General features: G+C 40.5%; 1 protein-coding gene across 1 annotated transcript in view; it reads left to right on the top strand.

Annotated features, from left to right (window-relative positions):
* Window positions 1-10,095: 10,095 nt before the first annotated feature.
* NRG4 (neuregulin 4) overlaps window positions 10,096-25,598 on the top strand; it is a gene marked incomplete at both ends in the record, with an annotated part of 77,777 nt that continues 62,274 nt past the window's right edge. The window contains 2 exons of the mRNA XM_084240116.1: window positions 10,096-10,260; window positions 25,043-25,185. Of these exons, the coding sequence (XP_084096242.1) occupies window positions 10,096-10,260; window positions 25,043-25,185 (308 nt within the window). The remainder of the gene's footprint in view (window positions 10,261-25,042; window positions 25,186-25,598) is intronic.

Raw genomic sequence — 25,598 nt, 5'->3', positions numbered from 1 at the left:
ACTTTGTCCCTTAAGGAAAATGTTTTCAGATCATAGTCAAACACTTTGACTATGAATGAATTTCCCCTCACCCTGACATTGTGTATTATTTCCCTCTTAATTCTTTTTTTTTTTTAAAGATTTATTTATTTATACAAGAGCTGGGGTACAGGCCAGATGCGCAGGAGGGGGAGAGGACTCACCAGAGACAGAGTGAGGAACAGAACAGGCAGACTGACGAAAAACACAGCTGAGGGGAGCAGCAGGCGAGACAGGAGAGGTCTGCCGCGCCATGTGGGTGTCTCCTGGCTGTCTGGGATCGAACCCGTGCTGCAGAGGCTGTGGACAGCTTCACAGTGCTGTGTTCAACCGCCTGCGCCACCAGGGAGGCCCTCCCCTTTAATTCTTACAGAGGAAAGCTTTCCAATGCTCAGCCATTTGCAATGAAAACCTTGCCAGCAGAAATCTCAGAAACTACAGAAGGCAATATCTGAGTGTAACGTAATATTGACCAGTGTACAAAAAAGGGGTCTTATTGCAAAAAAGTTTTCCACTGATTTCTGTCCCTCAGATTTCTGTTTTTGTTTGTTTGTTTGTTTGTTTTACTCTTAACTGAAAAAAATCAGTTAGGGTCTGGCAAAAGAGACAAGTTCTCTCTGATTGTGGCAAGGATTCTTAAAATCACTAACCTTTAGGATTTTTATAAAGACTAAAGGATAAAAGTATAAAGCACCTAGTTTGTGGGAACTCAGAAGTTAGCTATTATTTTAATTTTTTATTATCTTTAATATCCTTGTTTATTTTATGTCCACTGGAGCTGTCAAAAATTGAGAGGTGTTGCTAAATCAGTACTATAGTGTTTCTGTCCATTTTTCCTCTGTCCATTTGTTTAATTTAATTCACTTTCATTCATTATACAGTAGTTTATAATTTTTCATTACAAAGTTACCTTTTATTAATAAAAGTGAACTCTTATTATTATATTCCTTTTAGCCTTAAATACAGACTTCTGTTATTCAGCCTCTGTAGGTCTTAATCTGGATTTTGGGTGTTTACCTTTGGGTAACATATAGTTATCTCTTAATAGTGTTAAGGGTTTTACGTTTAATGGTAGGTGATTTAAAGCAACAAATTCAAATAAACTAGTCAAATATATTTATCTTATGTCAGTCATTTAATATAATTTTTTGTTATTCCTTGATAATTTACAACATTTGCTATATGATTTGTTTTAACCATCTCTAGTATTTTGACAAAAGCCATTTCATTTTAATTCTACTAGTAATTACTTTAACCAATCAACAAATCTCTCTCTAATCTGAAGTTACCTATTTGTCAGTCGAGAATGGAATAATGAGAACTGGCATTCCCATTCAAGATGGTGGACTGAGTACATGAGTTGTGTCTACTTAAACTCCTCTTAGAGAGATATGAAAAGGTATAGAATTAAAACAAGTAGAAAAGGAGATTAAGGATTACCAGTAGGCATGTCATTTTACTATTTTTTGGAAGATGAAAAACAAGTATTTGTGGATTAAAACCATAGCCTAGAATGTCCCAGTGAGTAGGCTGCAGGGAACTAGGATCCCCCTTTCTTTCCCCTGTCAGACCCCCAGAGAGACTTTAGGCTTAGTCTTAACAAGCAGGACAGAGAGCAAGAGCAAGAAACTAATAACTGTGGTAGGGAGGATGGGAAGGAGCTAGATGAAGATCAAAATAAAAAAGTCTCCACCTCCTTTTCCTCCATCAGAATAGTCTGGAAAGAATGCAGTCAGGCCTGTATTCCCAAGAGAAAAAAGTCTCTTTTCTAAAGAATTTTAAAAAATTAAAGGGGACTAGGATTTTCAACATCAGTTGTTAGCTTTGAAACAGAGGTTGGCAAATTTTTGGGGACGTGTCAGATGGCAAATATTTTAGATTTTCAGGCACAAAGGTTATGATTCCTCTGAATTGTTGGTGGTGTGTGTTGGTGTGTGTGCATTTACTTTCTACAACTCTTTAAAAAATGAAAACGATTCTTAGCTCAAGGGTCATACAAAAACAACTCAGCCTGTGGTCTGTAATTTGCTGACTTGCTGCTCTAGAAGAAGGTTCTCAATCTGTCATAATGGCTCTGTAGTTGGATATCTGGCTACTACCGGCCCTTCCTGGAAGTAAACTTGTTAAGAGTTCTATCCAAGCCCACAGAGCCTCCAATCCAACTTCTCACTTAGGGAGTAAAGCCAGCTGGGAAGCAGATCCACTTATCCAACAGCAGAGGGCTCACACCTCTTGTCTAAGATTAATCAATCAGTCAAGTACTGTTTTAATTATGAGACAACTAAAGTTTACCATATATTTGAGGAAAAGCAACAAAATAGAGAAGACCAAGATAAGCCAATGAAAAAAACTGATCCTGGAAGGAAGTAATGTAATTCAGAGAACAGAACAGAATCTAAAGGTATTTTCTAACCAATATATTGTGAAAGATTTGGGTTGGCAAAATTAATAAGCGATAAATTTCCCAAGGCTTCAGGAACATGGATAGATAGACAGAAACGGTTCAAATGATGCCCTGCAGAAATTGGGAAAAACTTTCTTACGAGAATGAGAGTAGGTACCATTCTCAAAATTTTATATCCCTGAACATAAATAGATAATTTAAAATACGTGGGAGGTAGGACTGGAAACAAACAGGTTACCTACAAAGTTATAATGAACTGACCAGCATCAAAATTTTAGTTACATCACTTGATACAGAATGAAAATAGAACAATATTAAAATTGAGGGGATCTTGTTCTCCATGTAAATGAATATGACTAGCCAAATACTATCATTCATATGTGAAGACAGAGAAAGATATCTTAGATATGAAATTCAGAGTTTTACCCCAACCTGTTTTAGAACATCAGTTGATGTACTGAAGCAAAGTTAGAGTAAACCAAAAAGAAGATGTGATCTAGAAAGTAGAATCAATCCAGAAGATGATTCAAGGAAAATTTTAAAATAACAGCTAGATCTGATAGCAATTTTAGAGAATGTTCATTCTAGATTTGAGCGGGAAGTAGGAGAGAGCTTTGGAAAGTGCGTCTCAAAAAATAAAAGGGGTGAAAGATCTGGCACCAGTTTCGCTTCTTTTAGATACTCACAAAGCCAAAATCCTGAGGGAAAAACTGCTGACCACAGCATGCAATAGGAATATTGGTTCAGCACAAAGAGGTAGGGAAAACTTTAAGTGATATTTATTTAGAGTGATAATGGGGCAGTACAACTCATAAGAGTGAGAAATAGCTGCTGTACAGCGCCCCCTATAGCTACTGACTGGGGCAAATGCCAACATTGGGCCTTTTGAGACCCAGCAGCATACTGGCTAAGGGGGTGCTCAAGCTGGCACCCTGGATGAAAGGTACATTGTTGTAGAGCTGCAGAGGTAGGGCCACAGAGTGAAGACCACTGATAAGAGCCTGAGGCTCTTAATATAGAATAACTGTAGCTTGATTCAGGCCAGAGCACCTGGATTTCTTTGTAGAAAAGACTACCACTCAATGAAGCTCTGGTTGAGTAATCCAAAAAACGTGCCACCCCCACCTCCCCAAAACAAAGAAACAAAACAAAACAAAGAAATACTTGAGCAAATTAAAGCTTATGAACCTACCAATGACAGGAGCAAACACCCCAGGATAAAACTTTTCTGGAAAAGAAAAGAGAAAACTCCCAGCCCATGACCCTGTATCACTTACACTCCATGAACAGTGCTGCATCTAGTGCTTACAAACAGCCTAGGTTGAAAGTGGACACAAGGCTACATAAGTGACTCTACAACCAAAGAGCTGGCCTAGAGGGGATCGCTGTGTCTCCCCACCACACAACTCTGGCACCTCTGAAGCATAGTAGAAGTTTGAATTTCTGATGTTACTGATGGTGATCCTTTGGTGCCCTGCTACTCCTTACTGGTAGTAGTCCTCAGATTCCTTGAAGAGGTGCAAAGACAACAGTTTGAAAATCTGTCTCTACTAAAACTCATAAATTAAAAATGAGAAACTAGAGGAATACATCACAAATATCAGAATTAAAAAAAAATCCCTAAAAGGAGGCCCAAAGTAGGAGAGCTGGCTAGCATGACAGAAGGGGGAGTTCAGGGTCAATAATTCTGGCAAGGCCTATGGAACTCAAAAAAAAAAAAAAAAAAAAAAATGGAGGCTATATAAACAGAATAAAGACAGGGACAAAAAAAAATGGAGGCTATATAAACAGAATAAAGACAGGGACAATAGGAGGTAGATACAATTAGAAGCACTGGCGCTAAGAAAACAGATTAGCTTATTTAAAAACTACAATTGAGGTTTCTGGATCGCAGACAATCAAAAGCAATGGAGAGAATTAATGAGCTTGAAAACAATGTTGGAAAACACATGAATAAACAATGTGGAGAAAAAAAGAATTAAAAAAATGAAAATAGTTAAAAGTCCTCTGGGACAACATTAGGAGAAATAACATCCATATTATGTGTGTGTGTGTGTGTCCTAGAAGTAGAAAAGAGAAAGTATAGAAAATTTATTTAAAGGGAAAAGCACTAAAAACCATCTGAATCTGGAATGCAAACCAGACATTGTGATTCAAGAGGCCCAAAGAGTTCCAAACAAAAAAACCCAGACACACACCAAAACACATTATAATAAAATTGTTGAGAAACAGTGACAAGGACACAGTATTACAAACAGCATAATCTATAAGGAGATACCAATCAGACTTCAGTGGACATTTCAGTAGAAATATTACAAGGGCCTCCCCTGGTGGTACAGCGGTTGAGTGCTGGGTTGTGAAGCTGCCCACAGCCTATGCAGTGCTGGTTTGATCCCTGGCCATTGGGGAGGGTCCCACAAAATGGGTCCCACAAAAAGGGTCCCACGCAGGCCTTTCCTGCCATGCCCGCTGCTCCCCTCAGCAGTGTATTTTGTCGGTCTGCCTGTTGTGTTCCCCACTCTGGCTCTGGTGAATTCTCTCACCCTCCCGCGCTTCTGACTGTACCCAGTGCTTGTATAAATCAATAAATAAATAAATAAAAAGAAAAAAAAAGAAATATTACAAGCATGAAAGGACTGGAAAGAGATACTTAAAATACATTTAAAGCATACATTGTTCAAAAATGAAAAATGTAAAAATATATAAAATTTAAAAAAAAATAAATTAAAAAAAAGACTTCCAGTCCAAAATCCTTTATCAGGCAATATTAACATTAGAAAGAGAAGGGGGAGTAAGGAGCTTCACTGAAAAGCAGAAATTGAAAGAATATATTAACACCAAGACACATGAAGGAAAGTATAAAGAGTTATAGGGAGAACAACAAATACTGAGTCATAATTCACTTACTATGGAAGAGGAGGAGGAGGAGGAGTAAAGTAACAACATGGCACACCAAACCAGTTAGAGACCAGACTGCCCAACAGGTCACATATGCTACCTCATTAGAATGCTCAAACAAAATATTAGAAGTAATAAAGGAGACATCATCAATGGAAGCTAAACAAAATATAGCAGGAAGCTCTCAAAAAATGAGGAAATGAGGCAAACCAAAACAATCATCAAAAACAACGAAATGACAATAAGTACTAACATCTCCATTATTATTTTATTTTTTTAAGAGACTTTTCATTTATTTATTTATTTATTTATAGAGGCGTGTTTTATTTATTTATTTGTTTGTTTGTTTGTTTATACATGCACTGGGTACAGTCAGAAGCGCGGGAGGGTGAGAGAATTCACCAGAGCCAGAGTGGGGAGCAGAGCAGGCAGAAGGACCAAAGTACACTGCTGATGGGAGCAGCGGGCGGCAGGAGAGGTCTGCATGCCATGTGGGACCCTCCTCCAGTGGCCGGGGAGCAGCCGGGGATCGAACCAGCGCTGCAGAGGCCGCAGGCAGCTTCGCAACCCAGTGCTCCACTGGGGAGGCCCTCCATTATTATTTTAAATGTCAGTGCCCTGCAGTCACCAGCCAAAAGACAGAATGTCTGAATGGAATTCTAACCTCCCGCTGTTTACAAGAATTCACCCTGTTTACAAGAATTCACCCGGCAAACAAAACCAAGCATGGACTTAGAGTTAGAAGAAGACAGTTATACAAGCAAATGGCAACAACAACAAAAAAATCAGGAACAGCTATACTTATATTTGACAAAGTAGACTTCTAATTAGAAAGGTAACGAGTGGAAGGATACTATGTTAGGGTCTAATGGAAGGATACTATGTTAGGGTCTAATAGAACAAAGAGAAACAACACTCACAAATACATATGCACTGAATGATGGAGCACTAAGATACATAAAACAACAGAAATAAAGGGAGATACTGACAACAATAATAATATCAGGGGACTTTATTACCCCATTTACAACAATGGACAGATCCACAAGATACAAATAAGGAAATGATAGCTTTAAATGACGTGTTAGAACAAAGAGGTCTACAGGCCCCACCCAGTTACCACTGCTTACACTTTTTTTTCCAAGTGCACATAGAACATTTTCAAGAATAGATCATCTATTGGAACTAAGTCTATTGTCAATGAAACCACAAGATAAAAATACACATAGTGCCTTCTCTGAGCATAATGCCATGAAATTAGAAACGAACTATAAGGAAAAAACAGGAAAAACTATGAACACATGAAGACTTAATAACATGTTGCTTAATAGCAATAGGATACAAGAGGAAATCAAATCAGAATTTAAAAAATTCCTTGAGAAGAATGAAAATGTTGATACAATCGACCAGAATTTATGTGACGCAAGATAAGTTGCCTTTAGGGGCCAGATAATTGCAATTCAGGCCCACATCAAGAAGCAAGAAAAATCCCAAATAATTAAATATCATGCATAAAGCAACCTGAAAAAAAGGAACAAAGACCCAAAGTTAGCAGAAGGAAGGGATAATAAAAAGAGCAGAAATAGAGATTAAAAAGCCCATGTTATAGGACAGGAAGAGGGGCAGCCCAAACCCCGCAAACCTGCCTATTCTACATGGGTTCTGCCATCCGCCGCATCAACACAAAACATATGAGACTAATGGGAAGGATCTTTAATAAAACTAGGAAACAATACAGGTAAGGCAAAGAGTCTAGTTTCTAAATGAAGCACCCAAAGTTACCCGTCCCCTCGTGGGTAAAAGTCCATCCAAATGGGATCGGCCCAGAGCAAGGCCCCAAAGCCTGCTACAAGTCTAAAGCATCTTCCAGTGGGGACCCACAGCAAAGGGTCACAAACAACCGGACAAGCCCGGAAGGAAAAGAGCAAAATCAACATCAAGATAAAAGCTGCCATTGTCACCTCCCCACGGGTCTCACCCACATCTGTGTCACCCAGTCCACGACCAAAAGACAAGCACAGTTTCTTTACGTGTCTCTAGGCTCCATGCGCCTCCTCCAGTTCTCCAGGCTCCATCCTGCTTCCTTCCTCAGTCTCTTCTTCAGCTTCTCCCCTTCCTGCTCAGCTCCACCCTCCCTTGGGTGGGGCAGGGAACCTCCCCCTTTCCTGGGGACCACCCTGTTACACCCATACCAAAAAATCAGTGAAGTAAGCGTTGATAACTCAAGAAAATAAACAAAAGAGAAAAAGTTCTAGCTAGACTAACAAGAAAAAGTAGAGAGAAAGCATTAGCAAACTGAATAACAAATGAAAGAGGAGAAATCACCAGGAATAGCAAAGAAATGTAAAAGGTCATGAGATTACTATTTAAAAAATGATATGCCAATAAATTTGATAACCATGAAGAAATGGATAAATTTTTAGATCAATATAGTCTACCAAGACTAACCCAGGGAAAAAAAGATGAACGGAACAAACTAGTCACAAGCATGGAAATTGAAATAGTAATTAAAAAAAAATCTTCTGAAAAACAAAAACACAGGACAAAATGACTTTACAAATGAATTCTATCAAACTTTTAAGGAACTAATGCCCACTTTGCTCAAATTGTTTTTAAAAACTCGAGAAGGCATGCTCCCTAATACATTTTAAAATTCCAACATTACCCTAATACTAAAACCAAAGCACAAAAAAAGAAAATTATAGGCCAATATCCCTGATGAATATTGCTTCAAAAATCTTCAACAAAATGCTAGCACATCAAATTTTCCAGAGTACTGCAAGAATTGTGCACCATGATCAATTGGGTTTATCCCAGGGATGTAAGGATTGTTTAACATACATAAATCAATTAATGTAATACATCATAACAAAAGTAAATATAAAAGTATCATATCACTATATACAGAGAAAGCGTTTGATGAGATTCAATATCTATTTATGATTAAAAACTCTAAACAAGATGGTAATAAAGGGAATCTACCTAAGTATAATAAAGGCCACATATCAGCCTATGTAATATTCACTAATGAAAAACTGAAATCTTTCCATTTAAGGTCAGGAACGAGGCAAGGATACGCATTGTCATCACTAAAGGTTTTGGCCAGATCTATCAGACAAAACAGGAACTAAAGGGAATCCAAATTGGAAAAGAAGTGAAATTATCACTATTCACAGATGCTATGAATATATATACATGTGTAATGATAGGATGATATGGCTATCTACACACAAACACATATATCCTAGAGACTTCATCAAAAAGTTACTAGAAACAGTAATTGAAAACGGCAAAGTGAAAGGTTATAATTACAAAACATCCCAAAACCCATAGCCTTTTAATATACAAATGAAGAACAAAAGGAATTAAGAAAATAACCCCATTTATAATTGCTTCAAAGAGAATTAAATTCGCTGGCATCAACCTAACGAAGGAAGGAAAATACCTATACAATGAGATCTACAAGATGTTGCTAAAGCACTTAGAAATATGGAGATGGGAGGGGAGAATCAGTATAATCAAAATGACTACCCTGCCCAAAATGATATACAAATGTAATGTAATCCCCATCAAAAACTGAACAATGTTTTGCAAAGAAACCGAACAAAAAAAATTGAAATGTTCAAAAGGCCTTGAATTGCAAAAGCAACCTTAAGGAAAAGGGGTAAGTAAAAGGGAAAAGCACTAGGCTTTTCTGCCCTCCCACCACGCATGTGCACTTGGCCAAGGGGTGGACGGCATGGCCTGGCGTGGCGTGGCATGGAGTTTGGAGGAGTACGGTGGAGTGTGGCAGAGTGCGGAGACGGCGTACGGTGGAGAATATGAAAATGGCTAGAACACCAGCACAGCTGCTTGAACCGGTGATGAACCAACCTGCTTTGGGATGGCTGTGCTACATCTGGTGTAGACGGCAGGACGGTTCAAAGCAGGATGGCTCGACGCAGCGGGTATGGAACCCTTTGAAAAGTGGGGAGGGGTTGAGGGGTGCCAGCCCGAGCAGATGGTACTTGGTGGCCAGCCTCCTTCCACAGTGGGCTCCTCCCCAGGAATGGCCAGAGGGAGATGGATCCCCAGGGCAGCTGGAACAGGCCCCATGTGAAATAGAAGAGACCCTGGATAGATGCAGTGCCCGCCGGTGGCAGGGGCTGTGGGATGGATGTTTCTCACAGCTCTGCGAGAGGCTAGGCAGGAAAAGCGATCCAGAATCCAGAAACTGCAGGATGAGACACGGAAACTGCAACAATGTTTGAGGATTATGGAGGAAGAAGTTCAGAGAAACCAACCCCCCATGCCAGAAATGCCAGACTCCTCAGGAGAGGGGAGGGAGGCTGGCCCTTTGCCGGAGTCGCAGCTGGTGGTGGCAAACCAACCTGTGACTCCAGGGATGCCAGACTCCTCTGGAGAGGAGGAGGAGGCTGGTCCCATGCTCCGGCCGGCCCGGTGGTGACTCAGAAGATGAAGCGACAGTGGCCTGTGGCCCCAGGGGGTGAGGGTGCTGGACCACCACACATGACAGAATTTACTACGTACCGACCACACACCCAGGCGGAACTTGTGGACTTGGGCAAACGGTTCCGCCAGAAACCAGGGGAGCCCTTGGCAGCCTGGCTTCTATGTTTGTGGGGCCTGGGGGTGGGTGGAATTATTTGTATGGCGCAAGAGATGGAGAGACTGGCCTCAGTGACTTTACACCCACCCTTGAGATAGAGGCTTCGGAACAGCCAGTGGTACGGCCAGGGCAACCACACCCTGCTGGAATGGATAATGGATGCCGTATGGACATTATGGCTGATGTAGGAGACATGCCGGAGACAGCGAGCAGATGGCAGACGGATGCCGAGCTGGTGCAGGTGCTTCCGGAATTGGGGATGCAGCAGGCCATGCTCAATGTGAATACTCATCCTAATGACGAGCGTTTCCCAGCAGGGATAAGAGACTTGGTATTAAAGAGCCCCCTCATCCTCATTTGGATCCCTCCTGGCAGTTCTCGCACCCTATGTGGGACGCCAATACACGACATCACAACAACGAGAGCTAGCTGGGCTGAAGTCGAGAGCCGGCACGCTCAAACTCAAAAAGGAGTGCAGGCAGTTGTTGAACAGTCAAAAGTTATGCCGAGGAGGGCAAGGAAGCCTCTTGGCATCACAGAGCCACCCGTAACCAAATGTGGACAGATTTAGTGAGGGCAGGTGTAGATTGCACTAACATACACGCGAAGCCCAGTGCGTACTGATAGAATTACGGAAGCAGCTGCAAGAAGCCCAGAAGCTCATGCCTTGAGAAGGACTGCTGCTCAGGGGAAGCCTGGAAGCTCCAGGCCTCAGGCACGCACCCTGTGCCTGGAAGACCACCTGCTGCCGACCCCGTCCTCGGGACATGGCCTGATCACTTTTGAATAGGGTGAGGGCCAAGGTACCTGTCCACAGGGGCTGGGCAGCGACCGGAGGCCACATGTGGAACTTGCCATCCACTGGCCCCCGACTAACATGCAAAGGGTTTTGGCTTTGGTAGACACAGGAGCAGAATGTACTCTGCTCTATGGAAATCCAGGGAAATTTCAGGGGTCTGCTTGTTACATTGATGGCTTTGGAGGCCAGAGCGTCAAGGTGACAGCAGTGGGACTGTCCCTGGGCATTGGGTGATGACCCCTGAAGGAGTACAAAGTATATGTGTTGCCCATCCTGGAGTACGTCTGGGGGTGGACATACTACGTGGCTTATGGCTAGAAACCACAGCCGGAGAGTTTCGCCTTAGAGTGCGTGTGGTAAAGGCAGTGGTGTGAGGACACACTAAGCATCCACCCAAACAACTGCCAGTCCCTAGGCGAGCGACTAATACCAAGCAATATCAGCTGCCTGGAGGCCACAGGGAAATTATGGGCATGATATCAGAACTGGAGAAAGTGGGCATTGTGCGTGTTGCCCATAGCCCCTGCAATTTGCCGGTGTGGCTGGTGAAGAAGCCCAATGACTCTTGGCGCATGACAGTCGATTTGTGAGTTAAATAAGGTAGTTCCCCCCCTTGCATGTTGCAGGGCCTTCAGTGGCAGATTTGATGGATTGTCTGAGCCAAGAGCTACGCATGTATCATTTTGTAGCCAAGTGGCAAATGCTCCCCCCTCCCCATAGATATAGCTCCAGAGAGTCAAGACCAGTTTGCCTTCACCTGGGAAGGCCGGCAATGGACATTTACTGCTCCCACAGGGAGACCTGCACAGCCCTACTCTCTGCCACAGATTGGTGGCAGCAGATCTGGCCCGGTGGGAGAGGCCATCGTCAGTGCATTTGTATCATTACATTGATGACATTTTATTGACTAGTGACTCTTGCAGATTTGGAAAAGGCAGTACCTCTCCTGCTGACACCCCTGAAAACGTGGCTGGGCAATCAACGAAAGCAAACTGCAGGGTCCTGGACTGTCCGTTAAGTTCTTGGGGGTTGTTTGGTCGGGTAAGGTAAAGGTTATCCCTGATGCTGTAATAGATAAAGTACAAGCTTACCCCACTCCAACCACAGTGAAGCAGCTGCAAGCCTTTCTGGGCCTGCTGGGATACTAGAGGGCATTTATACCTCACATGGCCCAGCTCCTACGACCCTTGTATGGGTTGATACGTAAGGGGACCAGGTGGGATTGGTCAGCTGGGACAGATAACAGCATTTGCCACGGCCAAATGGACTATAAAGACTTCTCAGGCCTTGCAGTTTTTTGATCCAGCCCGACCCTGTGAGCTAGATTTGCATGTGACTCAGGAAGGGTTCAGGTGGGGACTCTGGCAGAAATCAGAGAGGCTATGACAGCCTGTTAGGTTCTGGCCCCAACTCTGGAAGGGGGCTGAGGTTAGGTATTCCTTAATTGAAAAACAGCGATCTGCGGTGTATGCAGCTTTACTAGCTACTGCAAGTATAACCACTGCAGCTCCTGTCTTAGTGAGAACCACCTACCCAGTAGCCGGATGGGTAGAGGACTGGACGACAAAGCCCATAGGTAGGCGAAGTGGGGGGCCTACCTAGAACAGCGCTGCACCCTGTCAGCTAGCCCCTTAAGGGCAGAATTGCAGGAGGTTCCTGGTCTGGGGACTTATGTCAGTATGGAACTAACTTCAGAGGTCTGTGTGGAAGCCGAACCTGAAGCTAGTCCCTACAGGGAGGGATGAGCATTGATTTCAGGGGAGGCCTGATACACGGACGGCGCCAGCTGGGGCCAGCCAGCCTCTTGGACAGCTGTGGCTGTACACCCTGAAATGGACGTCACTTGGTTTGAGACCAGGACAGAATGGATTTCCACGTGGAATCTAAATGACTGGACAATCACGCATTGGCCATTGTGGAGCCAGACCCTATGGAATTATCTATGGGATCTGGGGCATCATTATCTTTCTGCCCCTAGGAGAACTGAACTTAGATTGTGATATATACTGTTTGCTTTTGTGGGCCATGGCTGCAGTGTTTGTATTTGCCAAGGAGGACTTGTATGTACTCGTATATAGACTGTATGGCGGAAAACCCTGAGGGGGTGGATTGTGGGGTAAGTAAAAGCATCATGCTTTTCTGCCCTCCCACCGCGCATGAACACTGGGCCAAAGGGCGGAGGATGGTGTGGCGTGGTGTGGTGCAGGGTGGAGTGTGGCGGCATAAGCGGAGAATATGAGAATGGCTAGAACACCAACACAGCTGCTTGAACCGGTGATGAACCTACCGGGTTTGGGATGGTTGCACTACGGAGAGAAACAGCGGTACCATGGCAAAAGTAACAATATTAAAGACGATATGGTATTGGGCCTCCCCTGGTGGCGCAGGCAGTTGAATGCTGCGCGGTGAAGCTGTCCACGGTCTCTGCAGTGCAGGTTTGATCCCGGCTGGCTGGCGAGGGTCCCACATGGTGCAGTAGACATCTCTTGTCGCGCCCGCTGCTCCCCTCAGCAGTGTATTTCATCAGTCTGCCTGTTCTGCTCCCTGCTTTGTCTCTGGTGAATCCTCTCACCCTCCCGCGCTTCTGGCCTGTACTCCGGTTCTTATATAAATAAATAAGTAAATCTTAAACAACAACAACAATAAAACCCAATATGGTGTTGGCATAAAAACAGATACGTAGATCAGTTAAACGGAATCAAAATCCCAGAAATGTGTGGTGCATACATACCAGCACCTAATCTATGATAATGCAGCTATGTCCATAAAATATGGAAAAGCTAATCTCTTTAATAAATGGTGTTGGAAAAATGGAAAGTCATACATAAAAGAATGACGCTGGATCAATGGCTAGCACCATGCGCAAAAGTAAACTCTAAAGATTTAGATATAAAACATGCAATAATAAAACACACACAAGAAAACACTGAGGATACATTCCATAAGATCAACGATGATTTTTGGTGACAACCCCTATGGCAAAGGAATTAAACAAAAATAACTAATCGGGACTACCTCAAGTTAAAAAGCTTCTGTACAGAGAAAGAAAATATAAGATGATTAAATAGACACCCTTTTGAGTGGGAGAAAATATTTATGCAATATATAACTGATACAGGATTAATATCTAAGATATATAAAAAACTGATACAATTCAGCAGTAAAAAAAATAATAAATGGGCAGCAGATAAAAACAGGATATTCAGGAGGCCAAAAGACATGAAAAAATGTTCATTGTCATTTCTAATAAGGGAGAGGCAGATTAAAACAACAATGTGGGGCCTCCCTGGTGGCACAAGGGGTTAAGTTAAGCACCACACGATGAAGCAATCCGCAGCCTCTGCAGCAAGAGTTCGATCCCTGGTCGGCCGGTTGGCCAGGGAGAAACCCACATGGTGCAACAGACCTCTCCTGACTCAGCCGCTGTTCCCCTCAGCAGTGTATTTCAGTGGATCTGCCTGTTCTACTCCCCACTCTGTCTCTGGTGAATCCTCTCACCTCCCTACCCCTGTATCTCTGGCCTGTACCCCAGCTCTTGTATGCATAAATAAATAAATCTTTAAAAAAAACAAAACTACAATGAGATACTGTTGCACATCTGTGAGAATGGCATATATTAAAATGACCCCCAACAAGTGTTGGAGAGGATGTGGAGAAGGAGGAACCTAATAACTCTGTTGATGGAGATGTGAACGGATGAAACCATTATGGAAAGCAATCTGGATTTACCTTAAAAACGAAAAATGGAAATACTGTATGACCCAGCATTCCTACTCTTGGGCACATTCACAGACTGTGGAAAACAGAATCCCATGTGTCCCACATCGTACACAGCAGCCTCACTTACAATAGCCAGGATATGGAAGCAGCCCAAATATCCACCAACAGATGACTGAATCAAGAAGATGTGGTATGTACAGGCTGTGGAGTGTTGTTATACGGCCATAAGAATGAATGAAATGTAGCCATTTCAACAAAATGAAGGGAATTTGAGAGAATGATGTGCAGCAAATTAAGTCAGAATGACAAAAATACTGGACATTTACATAGCAGATAATGTGAAACACATTCAAAAGCCAATAAATGTTCAGAGTGCTATGAGGTTAAGCGGGATCTGGGAGGAAAAGGCACAAGGGGACACAGAGGAGGATGATGGGGAAAAAAATCAGAAAAGGGCTATAACAGAGTGGTCCCCAGGAAAGGGGGAGGTTCCAGGTTCCCTGCCCCAACCAAAAGGAGGGTGGAGCTGAGCAGAGAGAGAAGAAGCTGCAGAGGAGACTGAGGAAGGAAGGAACAGGATGGAGCCAGAAGGAGACCTGGAGGAGGCACATGGAGCCGAGAGACACGTGAAGAAACTGCGCTTGCCTTTTGGTCGTAGACTGGCTGACATAGATGTGGAGGAGAGACCCATGGGGAGGTGACCATGGCAGCTTATATTTTGATGTTGATTTTGCTCTTTTCCTTCTGAGCTTGTCTGGTTGTTTTTGACCCTTTTCTGTGGGTCCCCACTCGAAGATGCTTTAGTCTTGGGGCAGGCTTTGGGGCCTTGTTCTGGGCCGATCCCATATGGATGGACTTTTACCCACAAGGGGACGGGTAACTTTGGGTGCTTCATTCAGAAACTAGACTCTTTGCCTTTCCTGTATTGTTTCCTAGTTTTATTAAAGTTCCTTCCCATTAAAGTCTCATATGTTTTGTGTTGATGCGGCGGATGGCAGAACCCATTTAGAGTAGGCAGGTTTGCGGGGTCTGGGCTGCCCCTCTCCCTGCCCTGTAACAGGACCACATGCAGCAAATAGATTAAGAAGCTGAATGTTTGAGATAGAGCACATTTTTCAGTACTCCTCAATCCTCACCCCCCACAAATAGGAAGGCTACTCAACTTTAAAGCTATGCAAGTTAATAGAAAATGTAAATTCAAATATAGCGAGATTTTAAACAACTTATAAAATTTCAAAGAAGAGAATATTTTATCTTGCTGCTGGGAATTGTAAGTGGCTCATGTAACATTGAAGGAAGAGAAATAAATGTTATTCTTGCATAGCCCATGGACCTGCTTTGAATATAAGTTCACAGTTGAAAGTACAATTTATTGGTTTCTAACTTATAAATTTTAAGACAAAGTATGAATGTCTTCATTAGTTACAGACCAGAACACTAATATTAAATGTAAAAATCAAGATAGAGCTGTCTAAGCAGAAAGAGGGAAGGGAGGGAAAAGGTGGAAAGTTAGTGGTGAAGTCACTTTACATGATAGGAAGTTCAGCTGTAAATTGACTCGAGTTCATTGATTAAGACATAGAGGTATATTATTTAAAATTACAAATGTAATGAAGAGAAGATATATAATGTAACTTATGAAACATTCCAATTACAATGGTAGAGATTAATGTAAGAGCTAAAGCCTCCCTCATCTTTTGCAGCTGGGAGTTAAATGTTGTCTAGAGTGCTAAATCTAGAAATAAAGAATATAAACATTTTTAATTATGGAGGTAAACACCAGAAAAATGAAATCAAAACCTGTTAAGAGCTTGCCAGTGGTCCCCTTCTCTTATTTCCCTGATGAGTTCCTAATAGGGTCCTTCTCCAACCACTTACACTGATGCTCTTCATGGCCTCCATTTTCATAGCACATACACCTGAGCTAGTTTATTCACACCAGTGACTTCCACTACTGCATGTGGAACTGAATCCCAAAGTTTTTCTCTCACCTGATTGTTCCCTAGGTGCAAAATCTGCATATCCCTGTGCGGGTGGCATTTGAAGTGTGACACATCCAAATGAAAATCATCACTCCATTTGTTTCTCTATTCCTTTGTTTTAAACAGTTTTATTGAAATTAACTTACATATCATAAATTTTACCCATTTTAAGTGTAATTCAATGACTTATCAAACTTAGAGTTGTGTAGCATCTCTATAATCCAATTGCAGAACATCTTTATCACCCTCATATGATCCCTTATGCTCATTTGCAGTCATTTCCTATACCCAGCCCTAGTCCCAAGCAATCCTGTCTCTCGTGATTTGTCTTTTCTAAAATTCCATTTACATGGAATCATACGATATGACATCTTTCTGACTGCTTTCACTGAGCATGTTTTTGAAATGCATTCATACTGTAACGTGCAAATACTTCATTCCTTTTTTATTGCTGAATAGTTTTCCATTGTATGGCTATTGCACATTTTCTTTTTCTATTCCTTGGTTGATGGTTATTTGAATTGTTTCTGGTTTGGTGTACTATGAATAGTATTTTAGGCATTTCATACATATCTTCGTGTGGGCCTGTGTTTCCATTTTCTTTTAGATACATTCATGTAAATTTCTGTTTAACTTTCCAGAGATTATCGAGCTATTTTCCAAAGAGATTTCATCATTTTACAGTCCTACTGTAACAGGGTGGTCCCCAGGAAAGGGGGAGGTTCCCTGCCCCACCCAAGGGAGGGTGGAGCTGAGCAGGAAGAGGAGAAGCTGCAGAAGAGACTGAGGAAGGAAGTAGGATGGAGCAAGGAGACCTGGAGGAGGCACATGGAGCCTAGAGACACGTGAAGAAACTGCACTTGTCTTTTGGTCGTGGACTAGGTGACACAGATGTGGGTGAGACCCGTGGGAGGTGACAATGGCAGCTTTTATCTTGATGTTGATTTTGCTCTTTTCCTTCCGGGCTTGTCCAGTTGTTTGTGACCCTTTTCTGTGGGTCCCCACTGGAAGATGCTTTAGACTTGTAGCAGGCTTTGGGGCCTTGTTCTGGGCCAATCCCATTTGGATGGAGTTTTACCCACGAGGGGACGGGTAACTCTGGATGCTTCATTTAGAAACTAGACTCTTTGCCTTCTCTGTATTGTTTCCTAGTTTTATTAAAGTTCCTTCCCATTGAAGTCGCCTATGTTTTGTGTTGATGCGGCGGATGGCAGAACCCATGTAGAATAGGCAGGTTTGCGGGGTTTGGGCTGCCCCTCTCCCTGTCCTATAACACTACCAGCAGTACATGAGAACTCGTTTCTCCATATTCTTGCCAGTACTTGTTATTGTGTAATATTTTTAATATAGCCTCTAGTAGGTGTGAAGTAGTTTTATTATACAATTTCCTAGTGGGTACTGGAAAGTTAGCCTTGATTTTTCTTTCTTTTATACCCTATTCACCCATTCTGTGGGTGCACCTGTTAAGTATATCTTTACTTCTTCTTTATCCTCATTTCCATTTCTTTGCTACTCTTGATTCTTAAAATAGCCTCTATTTCCCACACTACCATCAAAATGAATTTTCTAAAATACGGATGTGACCATGTAACTCCTTTGCTAAAAGCGCTTTAGAATGTCCCCCTGGCCTTTAAGATAGTTTGCCATCTGGACTCTACTTATTTTACTTTGTTTTTTCTTGTCACTCATTTCCCCCCCACTCCACTTTCCTGCAAACCTGCTGACATGCCCAGCACATATCCTGGCCTGCAGTCTACTTGCAATTAGCTGAATACATTAGGATTTTCTTTCTTTTGTGACTTTGAATGGGCTGTTAGCTCTGAATGTCTGGAATGTTAATCCATCTCTGTTTACAAACTCTTACTCACTTTTCAAGGCTCAGAATAAGTATTACTTCCTCTTGGAATCACTTCCCTGATTTACCTTAACAGTTAAATTTAGCTTTTATATGGGTTAATGCATTGGTGTCTGTAAGAAAATGTTAAGTTCAATTGCATATAATTGTCATTTTTGTAATGCCAAATATGCTTTATATGAGCCAGACTAAAATATTTTTTAATTACTTCTTTATGTGTATGTATATCATTTGTTAAATATAGTAGACCAATTACTATGTTTGTTGATAGTTTGTTCTTAAAAACCAGTGTAACAGGGGACTGGAGCCAATGGTTGTTACAGGTGGCACCCCCTGGAGGGTGGCATAGGTGAGAATGAATAACTCCAGGTGAAATACAAAATATTGATGGAGACTCTGAAAGGAAATACAAAGAACTGCAGAAGCAGTCTCTGGGGTTTTGCATCTTTGGGGATCATTCAGCGTTAGGGGTTTCAGTGTTTGCAGATTTTCAGTGATTCTGGGGTCAGCCATTTCTGCCCCTGCCATGTCGATCTCCAAAAGGCATTTGTGGGACTCTGAAGGATGTGGCGAGGCTTCCTGCAGCCAACCTCAGAGGAGAAAAGTTTGGATGGAGGCTTTGTAGGTGGCCGAGCAAGTGGAACTGTTCTCAGCTTTGCTGCTGTTACAGCCTGGCAGGGGATCTGAAGTCCCGGAGCTGGGCGCCTTGCTGAGTTGTGTGAGTGTGGCCATTTGTCAGGTTGTTTTGCTGCTGCAGCAGCTGTTTAGAGTGTCGCTTGCCTGGTGCTGTGCTGGGGCATTTCGGCAGCTCCAGTGAGCATCTCCTGTTGTGTCTTTCTCTGTCTTGGTGAGTTGGATCCTGGCTGCCATAGACTCCAGGCCCTGAGTGGTGGGAAGGCGCCGTCTTGAGAGACTATGTGGTTAGGACTTTAAAGCAATGGACACTGCTTCAGGTGAGGTAAATGGTCATTTATGGTCTCAGTGACTGTTTTTCCTTGTTTGTTAAATAAATCCCATTATCGTTGTTCTCTGAACCTGAGTACCCTTGCAGTTGTACACATGGGTGAAAAACTCAGACGGTGACCAGTAAACTATTTGGGCGCTGTCCCCGGCCAGAGTTTTAGTGCCCCTTGCTGCCCTGTAACACCAAGCTTTTCATTTAGAGTCCAAAGTTAGAGAAACACTAGATTTCCTACTTTAGAATATGTAGCCTCAAAGTTGAGTTTATTTGCATTGTGCAGAAAATAATTAATAAACAACTGCTGTTGTAACAGGGTAGTCCCCAAGGAAAGGGGAGGTTCCAGGTTTGCTGCCCCACCCAAGGAAGGACGGAAGGGAACCTGCAGAGGAGACTGAAGAAGGAAGGCAGCAGGATGGAGCCAGAAGAGGCCTGGAGGAGGCACATGGAGCAGAGAGACATGTGAAGAAACTGCGCTTTGTTTTTGGTCTTGGACTGAGAGAAAGAGATGTGGTAGAGACCCCTGGGGAGTGTAGCAGTATCAGACTTGTATCTTGATTTTGCTCTTTCTTGCTCCAGATGTGCTGGCCCCTTCTGCCGTTTTCCTGTGGGTCCCCACCAGAAGGTGCCTTAGACTTGTGGCAGCTTTTGGGCCTCAGTGGCCCTGCTTTGGGCCGACCCTGTTTGGCTGGGCCTTTACCTGTGAGGGGATGTGTAACTTTGGGGACTTGATTTGGAAACTATATTCTTTCCTTTTGTTATAGAGCAACCCCGATATTAAACGGGTTCCTGGCTGTGGGTCCTCACCCGCGCGTTTTAAAGGGACTTATGAATACTCTACTACAGACACGCAAAAGGGTTAATAAAAGGTTTATTTACAAGAGGAAAAGAAATAAGGAAAATGTACAACTCAGGGAGAAAATAGGGAAATAAAGTCTTTAATGCGTCCTACCCGATCCGACGACCTGGAAACCCAAAGTCACTCTCAGAGCTGGCCGGACGCTGCGAGCTGGCCGAGAGCCCAAAAATGGAGAGCCCCCAAAGCCCACGTGTCTGCCTTTTGTATCCACCTGGCTGCTTAACCCCACCCTCAGGTCCCAGCCACCTTCCTTTGGTGGTGATGGGATTTGGAGTTCCCAGTGTCTTTGGCTTTGACCTGGGGTGGGGGTGGAGTCCACAAAGCCTATATGGAATTTGCTTTGGGACATCCTTTTCCCCCTAACACTTTCTCTTTGTTGCACACTAACTGTATTAAAGTTCTTTTCCATTAAAGTTCTTACGCACTAGACTATGTTTTGTCCTGATGCAGCCATGGCAGAACCTATTTAGAGCGGGCAGATTTGGGGATTCTGATGTATCCCTCATCCTGCCCTGTAACACTGTGATTCTCTCTTAATAAGTACATTTTAAATGTCATGGATGAAGTCACAAGTTTATCTCTCATGTACAATTTGTCATCATTTTGACGTTGGTAGAGCATCATCTCCACAGTACAAATAAAAAATTAAAAGTTACTGATTTTCCATTAAAATTTTTAAAATCCAGATCCTGTATGCTACCATTATTTATACGTTCATGCCTAAATGTATACATTTATAAAGATAGTGAGGTAAGTAAAAATTGCCTTTGAATGTGGGATATAATATGTAATAATGAGAATAGTCACAGTTTATTATTTTCTTAAAATAACAAATGTACTAGTTTCAGTGTTGTACTCAATCAGGTAACAATGTCTGAATTGTGGTTTTGGAAATGGAACCATCTAAATGCTTGACATACTTTAGATAATTACATGATGTTGAGCCCTGTATTTTCATTTAAACATAATTATAGTGTTAGTATTTTCCAATTATGTTTTAAATTATATTAAAAAGTTAAAACAATGAAAATATTTTAAAATCATCTCTGTTTTTAAAACTTGCCTTTGCTGAATATATATGTATATTTTCTATAGTTTTCAGACAGTTACATTGCATCAGTACTAGTCATGTTCAGTCACTGTGGTCATTTCAATTTGAATGTGGTGTTGTATGTTCTATCATGACTATTACCCTCTTAATGCACTTTATAAATTCTTCAAGTCATTTATAGGCATGCTATGTGATTTTAAGGTTTTTAAAAAACCCTGTGGTACTATACTTGTTGCGTAGTTCAACATTAAAATTTCTTTTCTCCACAAACTTATACAAGAATTATTCAGATGTGCAAAGATCCATAAATTTGTTCTATTTCATAACTTTGAGGACTGAACAGTGATTTCAGAGTACAACTTAATGCAACTCCTTTTCTAAATTACATTCTCCAGTTGCAGCTCTGAGCACGTGGACTAAAGGGGCGGCCACCTGGCTGCCGCCTGACCTCTGTGCACACCCCAGTCTTTGTCTCAGGCTCGCCCACACTGCAGTCCTATGAATCACATTGCCGACTTGTCATCAAATGGAAGGAAGGCACAGCTGCAGTTTTCAAAAACTTGAAACGCTGCATATCCAGCAAAATTTCTTGCTTGTATGAATGTAAGTTTTTTGTTTTTGTTTTGTTTTGTTTTTAACTGAGGTAAGCGCTATTTGGAGAAAGAAACTCATACAGTGAGCCAGTAATTATTTCAAATTAATATTTCTCTCTCTCTCTCTCTCTTTCTCTCTCTCTCTCTCATCTGTATAAGAAAGAGTAGTCTTTGGCTTTGGGAGAAGACCCTGATATTACACCTGTGCTAATAGGAAGTTGTTGATTGAAATTTCTGTTACAAAATCTTTCTGCTTAAGTCACAAAAAGTTCCCTTTGTAAAATAAAATGGAGAGTTTGTAATCATAACGTAAGTATAAATTCTTCACCTCTTCAAATAAATATTTGAATTTCCTTTGTTTCTGTTATAGGTAGATCTTCACACATAATCTTACTTTGCTTTGCCAGAGGCCAGTGTTTAAAAGAAAGGTGTATGTATCTTGGTAAATGTTATGTGCAATCTGTAGTAAACTTAAAAATACTTGTATAAAAGTTTTAAAGTTTGTATAGAAGCACAAATCTTTAAAAGATGTTAAAGATATATGGTATGTTTTTGTCCATTTATAATAAACTGAACAATGGAAACTTGTTATTGATTTTATTTCATTTAAAAGGTAGATTAGATATAGGCTTTAAGAAAAAGTAAAAAGTCAATTCAGTTCATTCAACTTAATTTGCTGACATACCTAGGTTATCTCCTGTGGTATACTACTACATTAACAATGACTATTAAAAATAAAATTTATTAGACTTATCTCCAGAGAGAGATCTAAGGTTACATTACATTATTTAGGTAATGATTTATATTTAGTGCATTTATACTGTTTAATATCCATCTTTTATCTATTCAATTTAAAAAATTATGTAATAAGTTTCTTTAAAAAGTTCTAAACAAATAATTTTATCACTAGCGTACATGATGTTGCTATTAGAATATTTGAAACTAAGTGCCCTCAAGAAGATAATTTTTTCTAAAATTATTAATTTTAGGTGCTGTTTTTCAACCCTAAACTTTTGATCAAGAATGAAACTGTTTAAAAATTAAGATGCCAACAGGTAAATTCTTATATTTTCATCAATATGTGTAATGGCAATGGAACAAAAAAATGTATTAACACAAGACTTTATATTTGCACATCTAGAATTGTTGCTGAAATTTGAAACATTTTGGTTTTGAAATATCTTCCTTTATAACATGAAACTTTGATTTAAGACATATTTTAATGCCTTACTCTACATATAATAACTTTCAAATAAACGTGAAGTCAGAATAAAAATAGATTGAGAGATGATGATTCAGAATAGATGAGTATTCTTTACCAGTAAACTACTGAGTGTGGAAATATGACTGATTATAATTCAGTTAAAAGCCAAGGACATTCATTTAAGAACAGGAAGCATTTTACGGTGAAGTTACACTTCACCCTAAATGAAAAACCCTGTGTGGTGACTCCCATGATTCTGATGTTGATGGCCACACTGTTAGCCAGATTATAACTGAAAAATTATAAGCATTAATTAAAATAGTTGTTTTGTATATAAGGAAAAATAATTGTTTGCATTGTGTATAAGGAAAATTTTTGAAAGAATTAGTTCTGATTGGTTTACTTTTTTTTCTACTTAAAGTCTTTGTAGTTCTGTTTTCCTCTTTATATTTTTGTGCTGTTGTAGTTATAATGTGGTGGTGAAACAGATTCTTCTCAATTCTAGAGTAAAAGGAAAGTTTTAAAATTTCAAATTCTGATGTTGGAGATGTTTGACTCAATAGCAACTGCATTTAATCTTAATAGGTATTGATAGCTCAGTGGCAAGTAGGTGCTAGATACATTTTTCAAAAATTATTATAATTATTTTTTTAATACAGACTGGGAACAGTGCCATTTTCTTGTTCACATAGGATGGCCTAGAAATAGGCCATATATAAAAATAGGCCATATATAAAAAAAGTTATATATTTCTTTTCTTTGTTTTATTGAAAAAGTATATTCAACCTAAAGTTTAATGCTAATCAATTATATTCCTTCCTCCAAATGACATTAGGACCACACAGTGCTTTTAACTCCATCATTCTGCTCCTGATTCATAAGCTACTGTCCATTTCTTTCCATTTATTTATGCTAATGAGAAATCATTTTAGATTGTTTCTAGACAGAAACAATCAAGAACCAACAATATGCAATTTTAAAACTGTATCCTCCCCCCCCCCCCCACTTAAAGAGAAGGCATTCAGCAGTTTGTTCTTCTAATTACAAACAGCAGGAAATGACTCAACATATTATACTATGGTTATTTCTAAATTTTTCTATATATTGGTGTTGGTGACTGTGAGTGAAAGGAAAGGGATTTTTTCAAGATGTTTTGGGAGAGGAGATGGAGGCTGGAAGGAAGGAGAGGTACTAAGGGAGATAAGGAAGACAAAGAAAGATAAAGGACAGGTAAAAAGACAAGACATAATTATGGATAAAGAGTAGGAATAGAATGGTGCATGGGTGAATTGGTGGTGGGAATTTTATGGGGACTACATCTGAGAGTAGAAAGCATGCACTGTGAAAAAATGAAGAATGATGTAAAATATATATAAATAAAATAAATTAACTTAAAAAAAGTTAACAGAAAACAGAAATGGAGGTTTATTTTCTTAATATTCTAAAAGTTTTGACCATGTTCGGAGCAATGACTTAGGTTCTTAATTTTACTTTAGAATGTGTTTTTACAGTTACTAGATATTACCTCTATTTACCTAAAATCTCCTTATAATACAAAACCTCATAAGATTATTTTATTTTTGTTTTTTGGGAGTCTTAAAATTGTCATATTTTAGAAGATGGTAATAAAAATATTTAAAGATAATTTTGGAGTCAGGATTTATTTCAACTATCTAAATCTTTTTCCCATGGCAATTTCAGATTTAATGTACTTGAAAGCCAAAAGGAAAAATAAGAATCTCAATACAACTCCTGAGACAAAGAAACTAAACTACACTGCAGAGCTTTGGCACTCCATGAGAAAGGCAACTCTTCATTCAATCCTGATAGACTCCTTTTAATCTGATCAATATGGAGATGTCCTATTTCTGTGATACGGCTGTGACTCCATTATACTTCTTGGCCGTATTGATTAGGATAGATTAATTTTTCTGCCAGTGGAACAAAGGCCATACAACTAGGTATTAATTAAATAAATGACCTGTTTACTAGGAAATAAAATTAAGTCCTATATTTTGAGAAACCATCCCTCTAAATTTTAGAATCACTATTTCTGTCTCAAATACTTAGTCCTTTTTTCTTGTTTCATTAGAAAAACTTTAATTTTCCTTTCTTGATTTCATTTTTTTGGTGTGTTTTAGATCACGAAGAGCCCTGCGGTCCCAGTCACAGGTCATTTTGCCTGAATGGGGGGATTTGTTATGTGATACCTACTATTCCCAACCCCTTTTGCAGGTGAGTGGAAATGATTGGGGGGAGAGGGTAATTTGACTACCACCTTCTTGGAGAAGAGATAAATATTGAACAAAAAGTGTGAGATAAATGAATGTGGGGAAAACTCTTCATATTTATTTAGAACAAAATTATTCTTTTAAAACAAAAGAGTAGCAAATTGCAATCTTACTCAGAGTTTATTTTGAAAATTGAAAGTGGTTGTTTCAAACCTGGGCAGATTTTTAAATAATCCGTTTTAGTGAATACACCATGACTTTAGCAATTTAGGAAAAACAGTCTATATTTAATATTACTAGTAAAACAGCTATAGGACTCACTAATGTAAAAAAAAGGCCAATGCAAGACACTTTGCTTTGAGTTTAGAATACATAAATACATGATAACTGTGTTGGTACTAAAACCTCCACGTGTTG

This window comes from Talpa europaea (assembly GCF_964194135.1).
Source record: "Talpa europaea genome assembly, chromosome: 8".
In the NCBI taxonomy this organism is placed as follows: domain Eukaryota; kingdom Metazoa; phylum Chordata; class Mammalia; order Eulipotyphla; family Talpidae; genus Talpa; species Talpa europaea.
Note: the sequence above shows the minus strand (reverse complement) of the source record. Positions and strands in the feature narration are given on the sequence as shown.